The sequence below is a fragment of the Pelodiscus sinensis genome, chromosome 12 (assembly GCF_049634645.1).
Source record: "Pelodiscus sinensis isolate JC-2024 chromosome 12, ASM4963464v1, whole genome shotgun sequence".
NCBI lineage: Eukaryota > Metazoa > Chordata > Testudines > Trionychidae > Pelodiscus > Pelodiscus sinensis.
Genome location: NC_134722.1, coordinates 13,504,192 through 13,527,509, shown reverse-complemented (window position 1 = coordinate 13,527,509; position 23,318 = coordinate 13,504,192). Strand labels below are relative to the sequence as shown.

At 37.8% G+C, this 23,318-nt stretch overlaps 1 protein-coding gene across 5 annotated transcripts in view; it reads left to right on the top strand.

Annotated features, from left to right (window-relative positions):
* The window catches only part of WWOX (WW domain containing oxidoreductase), a 789,098-nt gene that overhangs the window by 398,030 nt on the left and 367,750 nt on the right, over positions 1-23,318 (top strand). Inside the window, exon 9 of one of the 5 annotated variants that reach the window (XM_075940021.1) lies at positions 2,241-2,471. The exons of the other annotated variants lie outside the window; for them this stretch is intronic. Coding sequence (XP_075796136.1) covers positions 2,241-2,327 — 87 coding nt within the window. The 3' untranslated portion in view covers positions 2,328-2,471. Of the gene's footprint in view, positions 1-2,240; positions 2,472-23,318 lie in introns of those variants that run through there. 5 annotated transcript variants of the gene reach the window in all.

The window sequence follows — 23,318 nt, the reverse complement described above, 5'->3', positions numbered from 1 at the left end:
TGAGAGATGACTAGATGCTCATAGTTGTGGGGCAGAAGCAAATAACTGTAGGAAGAGTGAGTGTGCGCGGCGGGGGGGGTGGGTAGGAGGCGAGGAACAGGTAGAAATTAATGTCTGGCCTCATCGTATTTCTTGGATTATCTCTAATTGAATAGTTTTCAGTAGCATATCCTGATTTTATCCTTCTCAAACTCAAAAATTTACTCAAGTAAAATGGTTTTCTCGAATTTAAAAACAACAAAAATTTCACTAAAGACCATTAAGCGGCCTCAAGTCCCACGTTTTAGTGTTCATCATTTGTACCGATTATAGTGTGACAGCTCTTGAGTTTCCAATGATAACAGCCATCTGACTTGATCTGAGTTCAATGGATTTTCACTAAAATAGAATCATCGCCTTTGTGATGGATAGAAAAAGTAAAGCAATACATCCTGATAAATGCTTTGGCTTTTTTTTCCCCCTTCCCTTACTGTGACCTTGTACAATCTATACGTGAGCAAAGCTGAGCCCTGGCCACCGCTGCAACGCATCAGGACTTTGAAATTTAAGTAGCTCTGAAACCCATCAATGGGGTGAAGGGAGAATGGCCTGAGAAAGCAATGGATCATGCTTAGAGGACTCACAGGGAAACAGGGTAAGCTGAAGGTCAATACGCAGACATGTCCTGAAGGAACAGCTCAGACACTCATTCACATTCACATCTCAAAGCCACTGCTGCTATAACACTGTGAGGAGAGATCAGTAGGAGAGTAAAATAAAGCAAGAATTTCAGAGCATATAATTTCTTCTCAGAAGCCAATAGCACAAAGGTGAGGTATAAAATAACCCTAATCACCCCATCGGAGGAACAAGGAGCATAACACAGCAGAATCACTTTAAGATCAACTGCAGGGTAACAGAAACAAAGTTTGTAAGTCCTGGTAATTGAGAGACACATTTAATATTTTTTAATAAGCCATTGTTTGTTTGTAGCGGAGTATTCAGCATGGCATGGGAGTGAGCTAACCTGGAAAGGAGAGTGTCTGAATTCATGTACAGGCATGCATATAACTAAAGGCCTTTATACTTTGTAAATTAGACTTTTTATCAATTGATATAATTGTGGTGAAAAGTTCTTTTTAAGTTTCCAGTCAGATTCTCGTTGGTTTTGATTTCTGTATTTTATGTAAAGGTGTGTGCTGCCAGATACAGATATGCCTGGCTTTTAAATAAATAAATAAATAAAATTAGTATACAAATGTGAACCCCCAGTTACCATGCCTAAAGCAGAAATTGCCGAACAAGTCAAGAGGCTTATTAGCATTTTATGTAAATCAGTTATTACTGTTCTCCACTTCCTTAATTATCCATGTTATTTCAATACAACCCTTTCTTTGATGTCCCAATTCTATATTTAAATAGTGCAAGATTTCTATCATATCCTCCCGCTGAGGTTTGTTCCATGCAAAAAACATGCCAAGAGCAGCTATTTTAGAGACAACTGGGAAATGTTTAATTGGTTAATCCCATTTGAGTTATGAGGGTGTATTGCCATGCACAGAAAAATCAGGAACATGTTAGGTACTGGCTAAGAGAAGTTCACTAACACTTGCAAGACTTTCCCTGAAATCTAGACATGAAGACATTGCATTTCTTAGCCATCCAATGGGAAATAATTCAAAGGAAAATCCCTCAAACTTCTTTGAAATGTGCTATATGACTTGTTCTTTGTAGAAATAAAAGACATTATTTTGCTCCTTGTATTGCAATCCATGACTCTCTTTACATTTGAACTAATGATAAAGTGACAAAAAGAAAAGAACAATATTTCAACTAGCTTTCTCTACGCTCCTGAAACCTTCATGGTTATGTATGACTGAGGCAGAACCTACCGTTGCAAATAGATGACACTGTTTCACAGGTTAGCGTGTTGTGAATTTCTCACACTTGTCTTTGTGTATATTAATCTTGTCCATAATAACATTTGATAGTTGCTTGTTAGAATTAGTTCTGCAGAAATGGTGCTTTGCAGAAATTTGATAATTACCATACAGCATTACTATTTTAGACTGGAGAGACTTCAGAGTAAAGTATACTTGTCTTCTGCAGTAAGCACTTTGTAGTTTAACCTCCTTTTTATTTTTTTAAATATATTTAACATGTTTGTTGCAAACAGTGAAGATTTGAATTAATGAAGATCTAAGTATCTCTGAAGGATATTGCACAGTTAACTGACAAGTGTGTTTACTTGATTTGGCCAGGAAGACAACTGTAGATACAAGAATGGAGAAAGGCTATTGGATCAGATGGATCAAATATACAATGCTTCAACATTTTCAGGGGGTTAAATGAAAACAAATAAAAGAGCATCCCTGCTTGTGAATTGTAGCGAAAGACACCAGCTGCATTTAATAAATAATGCTGATTTCCACTTATTTTTGAAAATTGGAGACTAACATTTCATAATGGCACAATTGTTATGAACTATTTAAAAAGTACAGAAGTGTAATTGTCATCTACAGAGTGAATTGTTTAATGAATAAAAGTAGGGAAAGAAAGCACCAGTTCATTGATTATTTTTATTTATTTTATATTTTAATTATCTCTGTGTTCTTATTGTGGATAAAGTGATTCTTTGTGAGCATTTTCTCAAATGAAGGTTCAGGTTGTCCATATAATAGTATCAAATTACAAGCTTTCTCATATTTGCAGTTCTTGTAAACACATCTCCCTCTTACAGAAATAGGTTAACTTATTAAAAAGTCTCTGCCAGAAATGTGCATTGCTGAGTTTCCATCACTGGGAAGTACATTGTTCCAATTCTGAAATTATACAGTCTAAAATCATCATCATGTATTTTCATCAGGATGAAATATCGGGAGCTCTGCTTAGTGCAAGGTTTTATTAATGATGTGCTGTCAGAAGCTGGATGCTCTGCATATTTGCATATTAAACAGCTGAGTGAAGAAACATTCCTTTTATTGCTGCAGGGAATAAATCAGTTTAAAGCAAGTTCTCATCATTTATACTCCTTTCAGCTAAGTCTTCTTTTATTGAAATAAATTGTTGAAGTGCTTTGCTCATTCTTTGAATACTGATGAAATTTACCTTGATAGGGCCCCAGGAAAAATAATATTTTCTTAAAGGTGCAGTGTTGTTCTTTATCTAACTAGAACTTTCAGGAACGATCTACAAGAGAATTTGTGAGGGGGGGAAAAAAAAGAGAGGGAGAACTTTTCAAAGCCGTACAGTGATTTAAGATGTTCTTGTGTATCTTTGTAATTTTCTCCTAATGAAAAAATCTACCTGATATCTACTTACATGAGAAATTCTATGCTTCTATTTTGATTTTATGTATTGATTCCTGTTTCAGTAAAAAAGGCTTCTTAATAGGATAGGATGAGCAATAATTTTTGAAGTGGGGCCACTTCACAAATTTCTGAAGTAGCTCTGGACTGCCCTAGCAGGGGCGGGACCTTGGGTGGAAGGGGTGGAACCAGGACACTTCCTGTGCTCACCCGCCCACTGACCCTGATTGGCCTGTGGGTGGAGGAGCACGTGAAGTCTTTGACTTCTCCTTTGTATCTAGAAAGAAACTCCAGCTGTTGGAACAGCTAGCTGTTCCCTCTAGGTGCCGCACATCTGTGGCAGCAGAAGAAGACTTTGTGCGCTCTCCCTGCCCCCAGGCCAATCAGTTAAAAACAGCTGGTCATTCCCTTTGGTGCTGTGGGCTGGATCAACTAGCATGGTGTGCCGGATTCAGCCCATGGCGGCTCTCTTGCTCACCCCTGTATTAGGACATACTTCCTTGTATTTCGGAATTAACATAAACTTCTGTTGTCTGTTGGTGACATTGTAGCTTTAGAAATCTGTTGGCTAGAAGACTTGAAAAAGTTAGCAACAAAGAGGGGAAAAAAGTTTGCAGATTTACTGTTCTTTCACGGTGCATGGAATGAAACACAATAATGTGTCTTGAGACTCTGGATTCCCCAAATTTGTGTGAATAAATCATTTTGAAATTACAGTTGATTAAAAGATAATAAAGACGACATTTAGTATATTATCATTTTCCAGACAAGGACCAGAAAAGAGAAATAAATGAAAAGTCATTTAAAATTAAGTGAAAGAATTGTATGGAGCTAGACAGAGATTTTGCTTAGAGTGTTTAACTGAAATCAGCTTCAAGTTGTATCCTGCTTAGTCACACTTTGGGGATGTGCTGACTTTGTGGATAGTGGAACCTTCTAATAGCAATACTTGATGCACATTCTTCAACTCTCCCGTCTGTCTTTAGTGGTGCATTGATCAGGGGCATGGCCCTGTGTGTGGGGGTGGAGGGGAACAGAGGGGAACAAAGTTGGTGCCATTGCTGCCTCATTTCCTTTCTAGTGCCCTGTAACATTAGAATCCCCGTGCTCTATGCTCCCAGAAGCACAAAATCTGCATAGTACTTACCATATGTATGTTTTTCTATTTTCAAATATTAAATCAAGCGAAGGTTGGAATCTCTCTCTCTCTAAATAAATAAATAAATAAATAAATGTAATTGGGAAAATTTATACCTTAGTCTTAAATCTGACAACTAAGGCTACGTCTACACTGGCATGATTTTCCAGAAATGCTTAAAACGGAACAGTTTTCCGTTATAAGTATTTCTGGAAAAAGCGTGTCTACATTGGCAGGATGCTTTTCCGGAAAATCTGTGCTGTCTACACTGGCCCTTTTCTGGAACAGTTTTCTGGAAAAGGACTTTTGCTCGAATGGGAGCAGCATAGTTTTTCCGGAAAAGCACTAATGATTTTACAGTAGATCGTCAGTGCTTTTCCAGTAATTCAAGGGGCCAGAGTAGACAGCTGGCAAGTTATTCCGGAAAAGCGGCTGATTTTCCAGAATAAGTGGCCAGTGTAGACAAAGCCCAAGAGAAAAGAAAAGGAATAGCACACTAACAACCTCACTCCACACCACAAAACAGAAATTTCTCCATTGTCCACAACTTTTTGCATGTCACTATGCACTAGATTTGGAATCCAATTATGATATTCACTTTGGCATGGCAGTACTCCAGACATTACTCAGTGAGGGTTCCCCCTACTACTTCTGTCTTGAGGTACTGCTCACCTTGCTTTCCCAAGAGTGAAAATACTGAGAAGGCACTTAAAGAAGAAATTGAGGTTACTTACTTGTAACTGGAATTCTTCGAGATGCATGCACCATATTCTTACTTGCTGCTCAACTTCCTTGCCTTTGCATAGTCCTAATTGTATAATTTGGTATTCTGCTTATTGTTTGGAAGGAACTGAGGCAGCAACAGCACCAACACCTCCATTTAGGGTCATGCCCTCACTGGAGCAAGCTTAAGAAACATGAGGGAAGGGTCGGAGTATCTCCAGTAGACATTGCTAGAAGGTTTCACAGCTCAGCTTTATCAGGTCAGTGCATCCCAAAATTATGAACCTGCAGAATACATCTTTAAGAACTCCAGTTACATGTAATCAACCATATATCCACTGAGAATCAAAAATATTGAGAGCATCCAGTTATGAAAGTCTCAGGAATACTTTCAGAGAGGTAGCCGAGTTAGTCTGTAACAGGAAAAACTTAAAAAACAACAAATAGTCTGGTAGCACTTTGAAGACTAACAAAACACATAGATGGTATCATGAGCTTTCGTGGGCACAGCCCACTTCTTCAGATAACCGGAGAAATAGAAATACCAGTTTCTTAGCTGATGTGCTGTTGAGTGATAATTTATTTAAAGTCTACTAGGTTCCATTTCATTCATGACTTATGGAACAAATCTGTTACTATAGGAAGAGAAATATGCTCCAAGAAATTATCAAAGGAAAAAGTTTGTTTTTGTTCTCTTTTTTTTAATCTTAAAAGTTAACAACATCAAGCCTTTTTGTATTACACACAGTATTGTTTACAACATAGATCATTAGTGACAGAAGCTTATTTTTAAGTGGGAAATGCACATTTAATAACATGAAAATAATATCAAAATATGTTCTCCTACATGTTTGCCAAGTGAACGATCGCTTTTTCTTTGTTTTCGTTTAAGAGGTTAGGTTTAGCAAGAGTATTTTCACATTTAAAAAAAATAGTGATACACTGCAGCTGTACTTTATTTTAATTGGACAGCACTAAGTGAGCTGAATTTATAACTGTGGAGCCAGCAGCAAATGCTACACTTTCACTTTTAAGCTTATACAGATGTAAATAAAACCCTTGAAGCTAAATTCATAAGGAATCCAAATGGAGTTACTTCTGAATCACATATATACATCTGTCTGTCTCTCTCTCTCATCAGTGTCACTCTGTCTCCAGGCATATATCCCTTAAGGTTAACTTTACACAAACATTATACACACCATCTGATTATTAAAATCCTCATATTAAAGATAACTTGTTGGGTATTAATTGTTTAAATTGTATTGATATTTGCAAGATATGAAGAGTACAGTTACAGAATCTTCTAAACCAGTGGATACTGTTACAGCTGGAAATCCTGGAAACACTTTTATCCTTCCAAAGATTTAGTTACTGACATTCTGAAGTATTCTCCCAATAAAAAGGATGTCATATCTTTGAATACTTTATTATACAGAAATATAAAAGGAGTCTTACTTAATGTAAAGTGCTTGTTGAAGTCACATGCAATTTTTGTGTATATGATTGAATATTATATCTGGCAAAATGCACTTTCTGAAATTTGGATTAGAGAGGTAATGTGGTTAGACCTATTGTACTTCACAGGAGTGTTGTCAGGCTTAATTAATTATGCTGCAGCTATATGCAGTGCAGGTTCTGTGCCAATATATCTCAGTGCCATTAGTGTGGAAAAATCCTCTCATCAGTAGGGATGCTACTACCAACATATACCTCACCATACATGTAACTTCCTAGCATCTTGCTTGCTTGTTTTGTTTGCTTACTTGCATGGGAGAGAGAATAGAAATGTACCCCATTCCTACTCTCTACATCATTCTAGGGTGGGTTGGAGGAAGGCGGCGGAGTGGGGGGAGAAACTAGGGCAGCTCTTTAATCTCATTTTTGAAAAAGAATGCCTTCCTTTATTGCTGCTGGCAAGAAGATGTAGCTATATTAAATGATCTACATAGTAACGACTTGCCAGAATTTCCTTTGTGACTATTGTTATTAGAAATTAGAGATGAAAAAGACCTATTAAGTCATGTTGCTTTCCCTGACCCTCTCTTGTGAGTTTCAGATAACTTCCTTTATTATATTATCATATGCTTTTTTGTGGTAAAGTTTGAATGACTCAAGTGATGGGGCATTCACCAGCACCCTAAGGAAAGTATTCCACAGTCTAATGAACTTCAGGGTTTGGACATTTTTCTTTCAGATCTTTAGCCTAAACTTGAAGTAAGATACAGGAAAAGAAAGCTGAGCTTCTTTTAATGATAAATCCACATGAGATGTTCCCATAATATTCAGCCACAAACTATAAATCTAAATACAAGGAAAAATACTTATGAATTCATAATTCAAATATAGTAGTGTCAAAGATGAGATATAGAATGGGATATAGAATGTAAAGTACAAAACCACTGGAATCAGTCTGTAACAAGTTCAAACGATCAATAGATTGAGACTCCTTCTCCGAAACATTTCTCAAACAAAACCCCAATTGCATCTCCCTTTCTGGAAACCTTTCCCACGAGCCCCTACTTCTGTGATATACTTTCCAACAAGAATCTATTTTAATGATTTGTAAAACTGATTGTGAAACAGATGTTGGGATTAGTCCTGCTTTTAGCAAGGGATTGGACTCAATGACCTCCTGAGGTCTCTTCTAACCCTAGGATTCTGTGATAGAAATGTAGCCGTGTTAGTCAAGTGTAGCTGAAACAAAAAACAGAACTATGTAGCACTTAGAAGACTAACAAGATGGTTTATTAGGTGATGAGCTTTCGTGGGCCAGACCCACTTCCTCAGATCCAATAGTGGAAGAAAATTGGCACAACCATATATACCAAATGATACAATCAAAAAAATAAACACATATGAAAAGGACAAATCAAATTTCAGAACAAAAGGATTCTTTGTGTGTTTCTTCATTTTCCCATTCTAATCACAAGAAAGGCGCCTGTAACTGTCCTTTCCACAAGGGCTTCTGCTTTCTCTCTTCTTTCCTAGCACCTTATCCCATCTATCATCTTCCTATTAAAGAGACAAAAGTGCTCTGTCATCATCATAAACTAATAGAACTGGAAGGAACTACAAGAGGTCAGGAAATCCAGTTCCCTGTACTCATGACAGGACCAAGCACAATCTAGACCAGAGATAGGTAACTTAGGCTAGTGTTTAGGCCACATGAGTGACCCTCCTTCATCTCACTGGACCTGAAGATTGCATTAACCAAGGGGGTCTCCTGGGATAGGGCAGTTTTGCTAACACTTGCCTGCATACTTAGAATTTGTGGGTTGTGCCAATTGTAGCAGTGTTTTGATTGGATGCAGAGGGAGCACACAGTTCTCATAGTCAATGTTGCATGCAGTCAGCATGCATCTCTCCATGTGCTCTTGCTATATATACATTTCACTTTAGTAATACCAATAGGAAAAAAAAATATGCGGACAGAAACCAGTGAAATCTGGCAACCCTGTATGTGGGCAACAATAAACAAAATGTCTTGTGGACAATACATGACACCCCTCTTGGCTGAAAATGGCGAACCAGAGTCAATGGGAGCTGCAAGGATCCATGACTATGGACCACTTAGGTAAATGAAGCAGCACGGGCTTGCTAACAGCTTTCGCAAAGTGGGCCTGTGGCCTGCTTTTGGAAACACTGATCTAAATCATTGATGAAGATATTGAACAGAACTGGTCCCAAAATTGATCCCTATAGAACCTCATTTGTTATGCCCTTCCAGTATAGGGAGGTACTCTCTGGGAATTGTTATCCAACTGTTTTTACAGGTTGCATTTTCTTGATTTATTTAAGAGATGGTCATGTAAGACTGTATTAAATGCTTTACTAAAGTCTAATTATACCTTATCTACCACTTCCCCCTAATATACCAGGCTTGCTATCTTATCAAAGAAAACTATCATGTTGATTTGACATGGTTTGTTCTTTACAAAGCCATGCTGACTGTTCCTTATCACTTTATCTTCTAGATGTTTGCAAACGAATGGCTTATTTACTCCATTATCTTTCCTGGTACAGAAGTTAAGATGACTTATCTGTAATTTCCTGAGTTGTCCTTATTTCTGTTTTTATAGATGGGCACTTTATTTGCCCGTTTCTAGACTTCCAGAATCTCTCCTGTGTTCCATGACTTTTCAAACATAATAGTTAGATATCTCCTCAGTCAGCTCTTCATGTATTTTAGGATGCATTTCATCAGGCCCTGGTGATTTGAAGACATCTAAATTGTCCAAGTAATTTTTATTTTGTCCTTTCCCTATTCTAGCTACTGAGCCTACCCCATTTTCACTGACATTCACTCTTAATTGTCCACTCACCACCAACCTTTTTGGTGAAAACTGAAACAAAGACGTCATTAAGCACCTCTGCCATTTCTACAGTTTATATTATTGTCCTCTCCTCCTCCCCTCATTGTGTTACAGGCCTACCTTGGCCTTCCTGTTGCTTCAAATGTGTTTGTAAAATATTTTGTTGTTATCCCTTATGTCTCTAACTAGCTTGATCTAGTTTGTGCCTTGGCCTTTCTAATTTTACACCTATATACTTGTGTTATTTTAATATATTCCATGTAATTTGACCTAGTTTCCATTTTTTGTAGGACTCCTTCTTATTTTTAGATCATTCAAGATCTCCTGAACAAGGCAAGGTGGTCTCTTGCCATGCTTCTTATCTTTCCTATGAAGTTGAATAGTGTGGTTTTGTGTCCTTAAATGCCGCTTTGAAAAACTGCCAACTATCTTCAATTGTTTTTCCTCCTGTTCCTGCTGCCCATGGGATCTTACCTACCAGCTCTCTGAGTTCATTAAAGTCAGACTTCTTGACATCTATTGTCTTTATTTTGCTGTTCTCCATTCTACTATTCCTAGGAATGATGAACTCTATTATTTCATGATCACCCAAACCCAAACTGACTTCCATATTCAAATTCTAAACCAATTCCTCCCAATTTGTTAAAATCAAATCTAGAACAGTCTCCCTGCTGAACAGCTTTCTCCACCTGCTGAAATAAAAAAAAAGTTTCCAATATATTCCAAAACCTGTTGGATAATTTCTGCCCTGCTGTGTTATTTTCCCAACAGATGTCTGGGTAGTCAAAGACCCCTATCACCACCAAGTCCTGTGGTTTGGATGATTTTGTTAGGTGTTCCAAAATAAACAAAAACAAACAATTAAAAAAACACCTGTTAGAGAAGGAAGTAGGATTCTTGCAGCTAACAACTTGATCCTTTGCCTTCAATTGTGTGTTGCAGTGTCTTTACGTAGCTCTCTTTTGGCTTTTCCCACAGCACCTTAGTAAGTTAGATTAATATACACAGGTATCAACTTTTAAGAAGCTCACTGACCAGATCCCTTACAATAGCCACACTATTGTTATATATCATTAGTCATAGATGAATACAAAGCAGCTCCATGACTGTCAAAACTGCACATTGAGGATATGATGTAACTGTGGGTATAACAAGGATGACATAAGGATGCTTCCTTGTATCCTTACTGCACAGCAACCATGGATACAACTTACTGTCTTGAAAAGAAGTAAAAGTGAATTGAATTGAAAAATTCCAGAAAAAAACTGCAATCCCTTGTTTCATGTGGTTTAAAAAAATCTCTCTTCATCTGTGGCCAAAATTGTATATGCATGTATGTGTGTTTGCCACCTTTGTGCATGCAAATAAAATATTTAGTTGACTGCACACACAACCTGCATGTAAAAATACAGGTTGCTGTTTGTTTATAATAATTGTCTGAGATTTTATGGTGAAGTTAAAGCCTCTGAAGTCCAAGAGAAGAAAGAATCGCCAGGTCAGGCAAAAGAAACCTTTTAAAAAGTCACATTAGAAAATGGTCAAACCGACTGTGACAGATAAGACAAACACAGTCATGTATTTGAGACTCCTGTATCAATTTTACAAATGTTATCTAAATCTGAGCCAGATACTGATTATTGGCTAGTTGGGGTGGGATACCAAGCTCCTTCCAGGAATTAAAATCAGTTCAGTCCAATAATTACAAATACTGTGATAGGTGAATTCCAGAGAAGTTACCACTACATGGGGTGAATTGCATAGACTGGCTGAAACCAATTTCAAGAGACCTTGGAAATAAGGATCTTGTCTATGTTAGCAGCAACCATTCGACCAAACCATGGAGTATAGAAATACCAACCGAGTGAGAGTACAGTTTTCAAATTCTGAAAAAGTCTAGTGGCCCCTAAATCTTTACAGTGTTCTTGGTTTACCTACATATTTTTTGCTTTTGCTTTAAGATTTCTCCACATCAGTACTATACAAGTACAACAGTTTTGCTGTAGATTGAAATAACTGCTGTATATGCTACTATCTGCTTTCTTCTGCAGTAGTTTATATAGCACATCTGAAGATCTTTTTTTTCCAACAGGATATGATTTCCTCTGCTTCTCTTGGAGCTGTACAGTAATATATTGATTCTGTACAAGAAAAGAGAAGTCTTGACTACTGTGAGTTACCTGTACTATAAGTGTATATATCTCAATTTACCTTATAGTACTCTGGTCGATACACCCTTTAAACTGACCATTTTTATTTTGCTGGTTGGCCTTTGATTTCTTATTTAACTTCTTTGAAGCTCGTAACTGAAATTTCTGAGAAGATCCACTGCTTGAAAAGTGGGAGAGAGTTGCCTTGAAAGCTACCATTAATGGGTTAATTATAGTTATTATTTTATTACATTAAAATTATAATTGTTATATAATGTTATAATTACATTAATGTTATAATTATTAACAGTTCGCTATCATGCTGAAAGGACATCACATAAGAAGCAATGGGCTTAAATTGCAGTAAGGGAGGTTTCAGGTTGGACAATAGGTCCTAACTGTCAGGGCGGTGAAGCACTGGAATAAATTGTCTAGGGAGATTGTGGAATCTCCATCTCTGGAGATATTTAAGATCAGGTTAGATAGACATCTATCAGGGATGGTCTAGACAATGCTTGGTCCTGCCCTGAGGGCAGGGGACTGGACTTGATGACCTCTGGAGGTTCCTTCCAGTTCTAGTATTCTATGATTTTGTTGAGTCCACTATTAGGGCAGAAACTAGTTCATTGGTTAAACTGTAGAAAGAAGAATCAGACATCACTGATGCTCAGGGAGCTGCAAGGACTGTTTTTGTTACTAGCCCAGGCTGCTGTTATGGGTCTTGGTTACCAGGCGTACTGTGCCTCTCGAGCATGCTTAGGTTTTGTCTACATTACACAGCTTTTAATGACATGACTCACTAAAAGTCTGGCAGTGTAAATGCTATTTGTCAGCACTTTTGACTACCAAACACTTCTAGGCCCTATGAGCAGGATTAGTGTTTGACAAGAGAGGTCTCCTGCTGATAAGCTGTTCACACTGCCACCTGCCATGACAAAACTTAGTCTTTTGAGGACAGGGGGTTTAAACACATCATCTGATGAAGTGTATTTTACCCACGAAAGCTCATGACACTCCATATATTTTTTGTTAGTATCTACGGTGCCACAGGACTACTTGTTGTTTTTAAAAGTTTTGTCAGTCTATTGACAGTGTAGGCCAACTCTTATTTCTTCCTTTTTCCTGTTGGGATGATATATATGTTCAGGGAGGGGAGCATGAGATCTGTATATACATGTACACACAGCCCAGGATTAGATATTTTCCCTACTAATTCCTTAAATAAATCTCCCATATTTATGCTATTAAGAGAATCTGTAGAACATCCAGAATATCAGGTCTCAAGTACCCCTTCCATTACTCACACAGTCCAGATTGAATGACTGGCTTGATTGATATGTAGAACTCATTAGTATTTTAAAAGTAAAACATAATTCAGGTAATACGATGCGTCTGTTTTGGTACCCAAAAGAAAGTTGAGATCTGAATTACAGTAGCCTTGCTAATGTTAGTATTCTGTTCTGGTATATATTAAATCATTTGTTAATTTAAGTTGATATAAATATTTAGTGTAGTTAGAGTTAAGTGAACAATCATTTAGAGGTGGATACATGTTTTATGTTTTATTTTTCAGGATGCCTTACTTGTGACTGTATTTTGTATTTCTCTGCATTTTATTGGGCTGTGTATATTTGTACTCTGTGAGGCTAGATAATGGAGAAATAAAATCCAATGAATGTCTTCTCTAAGAGCAACTGTTATATAAGGTTTAGACTCCTGGTTCACGAGGTCTTTTGCAATGTGGCACTAGGAAAGCTATGTAAAAGCACAATTATAAGTAAAGTTCCTTTAAATGTTTTAATTATAAATGCTTTTAAGAGAGACCAACCATTTAAATGTGCTCTTATACTGTTAAAAAGAATATTACACATTCCAAAATCAGGTGCAATTTGAAAAGGAGGAGGAAGGGAACCCAACTTTTGATTTAATTAGTTCTCTAATCAGAGAGGAGGGAGGGACTGCAAACCCATGTAACTGAAACCAAGTTCTAAATAGGATTAAATGATAACATGGTAAGTGGTGCAAAATAGCCAGCAGCCAAAGCTTCTAAACTTCTAATAAGTCACACAGAACAAAACGGTTATTGTACTCCCAGAGTCAACCCAAGAGTAGTTAAACTGAAGAAGCCAAGCGCAAAAATTTATCAATCTTACTTGGTTAGGCAACAGGCAAGAGCATAACAAAGAATTCTATGTGTGTGTGTGTGTGTGTGTGTGTATGTGTGTGTGTGTGTGTGTGTGTGTGTACACAAAGATTCATCTTTTCTAAAATTGATTTGTGGAAGCCTATAGTCATACTATACATAGAGGAATCACCAAGAGATGTGTATAGCAAAAGAAACTAGCTATGGCTATGTGTACACTACAAGGCTTTTGTGCAAAACCAGCCATTTTTGCATAAAAACTGGCAGAGCATCTACACATCAAGCTCGTTTTTGCGCTAAAAAATAAATACAGTAAATCGACAGGACAGAGGACTTTTGCTGGTAGGATTATTCCTCTCCCCACGAGGAATAACTCCTTTCTGCGCTACAGCTCTTGCGCAAAAAGGCATGTGTGGACACTCCACAGGGGTTTCTTGCGCAAAGAGAGCCTATCAGAAAAAGCACAGGTGCTCTGATGGCCATTCTGTTAATGGCAATCAGAACTTTCTTGTGCAAGAGTGTCCATACAATGTGGATGCTCTCTTGTGCAAAAGCATATCACTGTTGCGATGCGCTTTTGAGGTGTGGACGCGCTTTGCACAAGAAGTTTTTGCAGAAGAGCTCTTCTGCAAAAAGCTTCTTGCACAAAAACCCTGCAATGTAGACAAAGCCTATGTGATGTTACCATCACCTGGTCCCTTCTCCTTCCCTACACACCTTTTACCTACCTTCACCTATTTCTTCATTCTTTAAAAAAAATTCTTCTCCATTAGAAAAGAAGCTCCTCAGAGCAGGGAACATATTTATTGTCAGGATGCAATGGATATGAGAAATAACTTCATGGTATGTAAAATAAAATTCAAATGACAGCTTGGAAAAAAATGACAGGAAACTCATTCAACACAGCTCTAATTCAAATCACCATAATTTTTCTTCTCCTAGCCACCTGCTGACTCTTGACTCCAATCTCAAACAGAATTCCAAATCCTCTCCCTAACCACACAACTCCTTTCCAGCCCTAAAGACACTCCTTCGCCTTTTGTTTCTCTCTTATGCTCAGCAACCTATATTTTGAATTGTATTGATTTTGGGGATTCTTAGCTATCATTTTTGCTGAATATTTCTTGTGCTTTATTAAAACTTTATTGAATGGGTTAAGCATTTTTGATATGCTGTAGAGTTCATTGTTCTCGTTTAGAGCATGGACTTTGAAGACAGTAGTCGTCTTGGCACTGGATAAGCTTGAGATGGATTTATTTTCAGTGGTGTTAGATGGTGAGAATACAATGGGATAACTATCTGAACATGTGTGTAGCTAAAATTGCTTGGATTTGGCTTCAGATTTGAGCATTGCTTTATTTTCCAAATAAATTTATACCTCTCAAAATGTTGGTAAGAATGTGATATTGTCCAAGGAATAAAAACAGTTATCAAGTTTGTAATATTGACTTCAAAGTTCTGGCAGTGTCTTTCATGAAACGTCTTTTGGAACTGGTTGTCAGACACAACAAGCCCTATTTTCTTGTTAAAAGCTCATGTTTCTTTCTTGCGACAGCACCAAGATTTGAGCAGCTAGAGACGAAGTTCACAGGAGTCCCCATTGCCATTTATCTACCAGGTTCTCATGTAACTGAAAATACACATACCTGCAAAATCTCTGACCCTTTAGCTCAAGTCTCTTTAACTGTAAACAAACAAGAAAGGTGTGGCAGATATTTTAAAAAGTATTAATAATTGTTTTTAATTTTATAATTTTAACTCTATTATATTATTTTTATTCGTTATCTTTCCTATGCTTATGTGTTGCTATAGATGTAACAGAGGCATTATTGTATTAACCTGCATAGTGGAATTGAGTATCAAACAGTAGATCGGTGCATATGCTTTGTGTGTGCACTGCTGCTATAATAATTTGAATACTTTCTAAAACCACAGATGATCTAATAATGTACAATATACACTTCATTAAGCAGGATCTGTTTGTCACACCATACCCAATCCATAAGTTCATGTCCATTCTTGGACTTACTTTAATAACACTCAAAGGAGGTTGAAATTCAATAAACATCTTCTAATGGATTCTTAGTTCATAAAAAGTATTAATGACATGACTTTTTTTAAGTAAGTGAGATTGCTCCAGAATTTAATTCATTGCTTTGAAACCTCATAAAATTGATACTGAGAGGCACAGTTATTTCCTGAGCTGCTTTCTTTAAAAAAGTACAACAAAACCGAGACAGCAGAAGTAATTACAATGATAAGAAAATTTAATTATAAAAACCAAAACTTGGAGTTTGGAGTGAGAATCTGATCACTAATCCTTCATTTTGTATGTATTCAGAAAGCTAGAACTAGCTAGTTGATTACCTATATGAGTTTTTACAAATAAGGAAATGAAGGTTGGCATTATAGCAGTTATCCTCTGTATCTTTCCTCTTTTATGAGACCTGATGGTATTTAGGCAGATAGTTTGTCACTAAGTTCAGATTTCTTAAAGTAAAAATTCAGTCTTTTGAACAGAGGAACTTAAAAAAACCATAAAATCTTTTGCAATTGAATAAAGCTGTGAACCTGATGCAAGTGCATAAAGCTTCTATAAAAGTTTTGTAGTAAATTAGTTGGACCACTGTTTAACCAGTTCAGTCTGCATGCTGAGGGTATGTCTACACTACCCCGCTAGTTCGAACTAGCAGGGTAGTGTAGACATACCCTGAGAGAGCACCTCCCTTTCAATAGTAGTATATTTGGCAATCAGAATGGTTTTTATGAGGAAGGAGGTGGCACAGTATACCTTTTATTATCTTGCTTTGCTGAGTGATGTTAATTGCAAAATATTAGCCAAAATACTTGTCTTTAAGGTTGATAACATCTCCTCTTCCTTTATTAATCAAATTCTGTCTAGCATGACCAGATTATAGGCAGGTAGATTATCTGCCATAGCATCTCCTGCTGGACACTCAGTTCAGTCCTGGAGTGCTGCCTTCTGGCCAGTGTCTCACTTGCTTTACCTGTTGTCAGTTCTCCATCCCTCACAGACCACGGAGCCCGTCCCTCAGAATATTGTCGTTCCACAGTGCCCCTACACTTTAGGGTCCATCCTCTCAGGGAAGCCTCAAGACCCTATATCCACCTTGCTTCAGTGACCCACTGCCAGTCATCATCTAATCCCTTATCTCAGGGGCAAACTGCCATCTGAAATGGCCACTCATCATAGGCCAGCTGTTCTCTGTCTCAGGAAACCTCTAGCTTCCACAGCCCCAGATGACCCTTAATTATTTTCAGTCTCACCTGTGGCTGTCTACTCTTCATCCTCCCTAGACTGGTTTTAACCCTCATATGGCCAAGTCAGGACTTCTTTGTGTTAATTTCAATTTTTTGACACTTTGAATGGAAAAGTACCAGGTCTGAAATAGGTTCCAGCATCAGGTGGCCTGGCCACATGTTTTTGTAGGACCAATCACAGTTTAAGCTTATGGGAAAACCCCATTTACAGATCATTGTCTTTAGTACCAAGCCATTCTGTCTTCAGAGTATTACTAATGGCCCTCATTGACACATCTAGAATTTTAAACAGATTCACATATCGCATTTCTGACTTCTCGTACAAAAAGGATACAGGCCAAAGAATGTGGGCCATAGTCACATTATGGAGGACTCTATTCTGGGAAGTAGTGACTCTGAAAATGATTTGGAGTCATGGTTATTAAGCAGCTGAACATAAGCACCCAGTCTGATGCTGAGGCCAAAAGTAGTTACATGGGTTGCATAATATAGAGAGGTGTTTTTATCTCTGTATTTTGTACCCGTGTAACTACTGTTGGAAAAGTATCAATTTCTGGCTGGAAAACCTGCCTTATAATGATACACTGAAACACTTAATATATTTAGCTTAACAAAGAGAAGGTTAAGAGGTGACTTGATTATGGTTTATAAGCACCTACATAGGGAACAAATATTTAATAGTGAGTTTTTCAATCTGAGAAGGGTATAACAAGATCCAAAGGCTGCAAGTTGAACCTAGACAAATTCAAACCAGATATAAAGGTATAAATTTTAAGCAATGTTATTAACCATTGGAATAGTTTACCACAGAATGTGATGGAGTCTCCATCACTGACCATTTTTAAATCAAGATTGGATTTTTTTCTTAAAAGATCTGCTCTAGGAATTATTTAGGGGAAGATCTATGTGTAATGCAGGAGGTCACACTAGATGAATCAGAATGGTCCCTTTTGTCCTTAGAATACATGACTCTAAACCAGTATCCTAGAGGTTAAAAATATTACAGGAAGTTCATAGAAATCCCCAAACCTATCGTAAAAAACACACAAAAATCGGAGGTTAAGATTATATATCCAAACATGTTAAGGTAAGGAAATACATCATTAAGAAACTAAAACAACTAACTCTGTTCTGTAGGGATTCCAAACAATAATCATTCTATTATGACTAAGGCATTTTAGTGTTTATCTAACTAAGATTAGATAAATCTATATTTTATGGTCATTTCCTTCCCTTCACCCTCCCCCCCCCCCCCCCATGTTTGCAGTCAGTAAATGGCAGAGAGGTGACAATTTCCTCCTATGCAGTCACCATTTTTCCAATCAGCAGCTGGACTTTTATTCCCACTGTAAACTTTGGAGAAGGGTGGTGTCCATTTTTAATTCTTTATGGAATTCCATATGATAGAACATTATTTGTCAGTTCCTTTTGAGAAATACACTTTCCTATATGAAGAATAGTGGCAAATATATAGGTGTTATGCTAGATATCAGTGAGTTGTAACTCTGTTGGAAGCTTGACATTGCTGTTCTTCCTTAACTCAGATGATTTAGGTAACAAATGGTCTGACAGTGTGCTAAATCTTAAAGGACCCATTTTCAAACACTCACACATTGATTATTTGTAAATTCTCAGAAAATTCACTGTGTACTCAGAGTAAGGTCTATTGTACTTAGCAAATTGTTTGAACCACTCTTTTAAGTACAAAGCTCAAGTTAAAAACTTTAACTTGAGAACTACAATTGGTACTTTCATAATAAAGATGGAGGGAAAGTATGTAAAACTTATTATATTAGGAATGAAAAATTGTATAGTAATATTCAGTATTGAATCCAATATTATTTAAATATCAAAGAAAAAGAAAACATGATTCAGTGTGTTAAAACTGGTGATTAACTGTTAAAGAGGAAACATCTGAATTTCTTCTTATTTTAAATGAGGATATTTGAGGTAAGATGTTTTAAAATAATGTTTTTAAAATGTGCTAGAAATTGTCTTATAAATATTTCAAAAAATACTAGTCTGTTGTTGCTGATTGTTCTTTTTTTTGCTGATGCATGATTGTTCTTTTTTCTGATGCATGTTTTCATTAACATAAGGAAAATGTATTAACTTTCTATCAGCGTGGAGGTATAGGTGTTGGTATACAGCAGTGTTTCTCAAAGTGCATCGCGGGCTCGCTTTGGGAAAGCAACTGCTTCGTTTACCTAAAGGGTCACCATTTCCACCCAAGGGAAGCCATGGGAAGTAGCTGTCTGGGCCATGCTGCTTCCCGCAGTTCCCCTTGCCTAGGAATGATGAACTGGTGCCATCGGGAGCCGTGAGGCTCCACGGGTATGGACCCTTTAGATCATCAAGGTAGCACTGGCCCGCTAGCGGCTTTCCCAAAATGGGCGGTCAGCCTGCTTTGAGAAACACTGGTATACAAGAAGTATACATAACTACAACTTGATCTATCTATCTATCTATCTATCTATCTATCTATCTATCTATCTATCTATCTATCTATCTATCTATCTATCTATCTATCTATCTATCTATCTATCTATCTAAAGGGGCAAGATTAGAAAGGCAAAGGCCCCAAATGAGCTCAAACTAGCTACAGGAATAAAGGGAAACAAGAAGACTTTTTATAAATACATTAGAAGCAAAAGGAAGACCAAGGACAGGGTAGGTCCACTGGTCAGTGAGGTGGGAGAAACAGTAACAGGAAACTTGGAAATGGCAGAGATGTTCAATGACTTCTTTGTTTCGGTATTCACCGAGAAGTCTGAAGGAATGCCTAACATAGTGAATGCTAGTGGGAAGGGAGTAGATTTAGAAGATAAAATAAAAAAAGAACAAGTTAAAAATCACCTAGAAAAGTTAGATGCCTGCAAGTCACCAGGGCCTGATGAAATGCATCCTAGAATACTCAAGGAGCTGATAGAGGAGATATCTGAGCCTCTAGCTATCATCTTTGGAAAATCATAGGAGACAGGAGAGATTCCAGAAGACTGGAAAAGGGCAAATATAGTGCCCATTTATAAAAAGGGAAATAAGAACAACCCAGGAAACTACAGACCAGTTAGTTTAACTTCTGTGCCAGGGAAGATAATGGAACAAGTAATTAAGGAAATCATCTGTAAACACTTGGAAGGTGGCAAGATGATAGGGAACAGTCAACATGGATTTGTAAAGAACAAATCATGTCAAACCAATCTGATAGCTTTCTTTGATAGGATAACGAGCCTTGTGGATAAGGGAGAAGCGGTGGACCTAGACTTTAGTAAGGTGTTTGGTACGGTCTCACATTATATTCTTATCAATAAACTAAGCAAATACAACTTAGATGGGGCTACTATAAGGTGGGTGCATAACTGGCTGGATAACCGTACTCAGAGAGTAGTTATTAATGGTTCACAATCCTGCTGGAAAGGTATAACAAGTGGGGTTCCGCAGGGGTCTGTTTTGGGACCGGCTCTGTTTAATATCTTGATCAACAATTTAGATATTGGCATAGAAAGTACACTTATTAAGTTTGCAGATGATACCAAGCTGGGAGGTATCATTCTTCCGCTCTACTCTGCGCTAGTTAGGCCTCAGTTGGAGTATTGTGTCCAATTCTGGGCACTGCATTTCAAGAAAGACATGGAGAAATTGGAGAGGGTCCAGAGAAGAGCAACAAGAATGATTAAAGGTCTAGAGAACATGACCTATGAAGGAAGGCTGAAAGAACTGGGTTTGTTTAGTTTAGAAAAGAGAAGATTGAGGGGGGACATGATAGCAGTTTTCAGGTATGTAAAAGGGTGTCATAAGGAAGAGGGAGAAAACTTGTTCATCTTGGCCTCTGAGGATAGAACAAGAAGCAATGGGCTTAAACTGCAGCAAGGGAGGTTTAGGTTGGACATTAGGAAAAAGTTCCTAACTGTCAGGGTAGTCAGACACTGGAATAAATTGCGCAGGGAGGTTGTGGAATCTGCATCTCTGGAGATATTTAAGAGTAGGTTAAATAAATGTCTATCAGGGATGGTCTAGACAGTATTTGATCCTGCCATGAGGGCAGAGAACTGGACTCGATGACCTCTCAAAGTCCCTTCCAGTCCTAGTATTCTATGATTATCTATCTATCTATCTATCTATCTATCTATCTATCTATCTATCTATCTATCTATCTATCTATCTATCTATCTATCTATCTATCTATCTATCTATGTTTGCTTTAGGAAAAAATACTTGAAGGGACTTTATCCTTTTGTCTCTTTCATCATATGTCATCAAATATGCTTTATCAACAAGAGACTGGACTGTTGAAATACATTTCTCATGCTCTAATTCCAGTCTCATAAGTTGAAGATCAAGATCTATGATGTTAGCACCTCTCGTTGTTTCTTGCCAAATTATATTCATTTTGATTATTTTTTACCCTACTATACTTTTTAAATTTCTTTTTCCCAATTTTTTCTTATTGTTCTGGTCCTGAGCTTCATAGGAAAAAAACCTGAAGTGTCCCTGTTTAATTCCTAGAAGAGAAGAGAGACTACATGAGAGAGGCCTAACCAGTCATGAATAACACAGAGTCTATGTCTACACCCGTGGTCACCAACCAGTAGATCGCAATCTACCGGTAGATCTCAGGGGCTCTAAGAGTGGCTCTTGAGCCCTCTCTGAACTGCGCGCCTGCACAGTATATTTACATTAGATTTCCTCATTTGAGGAGCAGCTGCTCACCGAGCAACAGCACAGGTGAGTAGCTGCAAGGAATGGTGGGAGCTGGGAGGTCGGGAGGACTGAAATACCCCAGCCAGCTGACTGTGGCTTTCAGCTGAAAGAAGCTGCCCTACGCTCCAGCTGATTGGCGGCTTCTCCTCTGCCCCTGCCCACGTGGAGCTTGGTGCACCCTGGCTGAGCGCCATGGCCAGCTGGCCGGGCAGCCACTTCTCTTCCCTCCAGCCCAGCTGCCCTGTGCTCAGCCCAGGGAGGCTGCGTCTAGCTCCAGCTGTGCTGGAGCAAGCTTCCCAGGCCGAGCGCAAGATCACAGATGCCCATCTGATGGACTGTATACGACTAGCAATCTCAGACTACAACCCAGACTTCAAGACACTGGCAGATACTGTTCAGTCACAGGTGTCACTCTGAGACTTTGTTATTGGAAGAAAAAATATATAATTATCAATACTTGATTTTAGATTTACAAAATAGCAGAGAACAAAATGTATAAATGTAAATGCTTCATGACACTTAAATAGCATGAATTAAAAACAGACCATTTATTTCATAACTATAAATGTGATTTTAATTTTATATATTGTATAATTTAAAAATAAACTGTTTAACAGTGTGTATAAGGGCTGGGGATAGCAAGTGATGGGCAGGAGACTAGAGAGGTGGGGCTTCAAGGAAGGGGCGGGGCGGTAGATCTTCGCCTGTTCTGAGACTTAAAAAGTGATCTTGGGTGTAAAAAGGTTGGAGACCACTGGTCTACACTATAGCCTTTTCTGCAAAAACATATGGAAATGAGGCAAAGTGTGGAATATCGCCGTGCCTCATTTGCATAATTAACGAGGCTCCATTTTTGTGCAAGAGGCTTTTGTGCAAAAAGGAGCCGTCTACATTGCTCCTTTTTGCGCAAAAAACCCTCATGTGCAAGAGCCATTCTTCCGCAAGATTGCAGAAGGGGAGAAGAGTGCATCTTAAGAGCACTGGCCCGATGCTGAACAAAGCACCCATCCCAACCTGGTCCTTCAGTGCAGCCTCCTCAGGCCCTCGGACTGCACTGCAGTCTTTAAAAAAATGCTCTAAGTGACTATATATAACATATATTAAATGCTTGTCAGAAATCACTCCATATCTGTTTTGTTCTCATCACATTTCTTGTGTCTTTTGTTGTTTGGGGAAGATCAGATCATAAGCTGGAACATGTCCTTACCTCCTAATGTTTCATGTGTTTATGTGATAAAATGTACCTGAATTTAAAAATAAAAATAGGTATTCCTTTCTATCCAGACATGGAATCAGAGTATATTTATACTTCAAAAATACAAACAAAAAGAAAAAAAAAACCAGTGGACTCTGAATATGCTTGGAGATAAACTGCCATGGTAAAAAGACACTCACACATGTAAGTGCAAGAAGCCACACTTTAGCTCTTAGCACACATGTACTTCTAAACTGTGAAAATATGGAAGCAAAAGGTTATGAGTCATATGTCAACACTTAACTTTTTCATAAGAATTCTTTCTTAGAATATCAAATACCCTGGCTTATTCCAGGTACTCCCCTAGATCTTGATTTAAACCACTA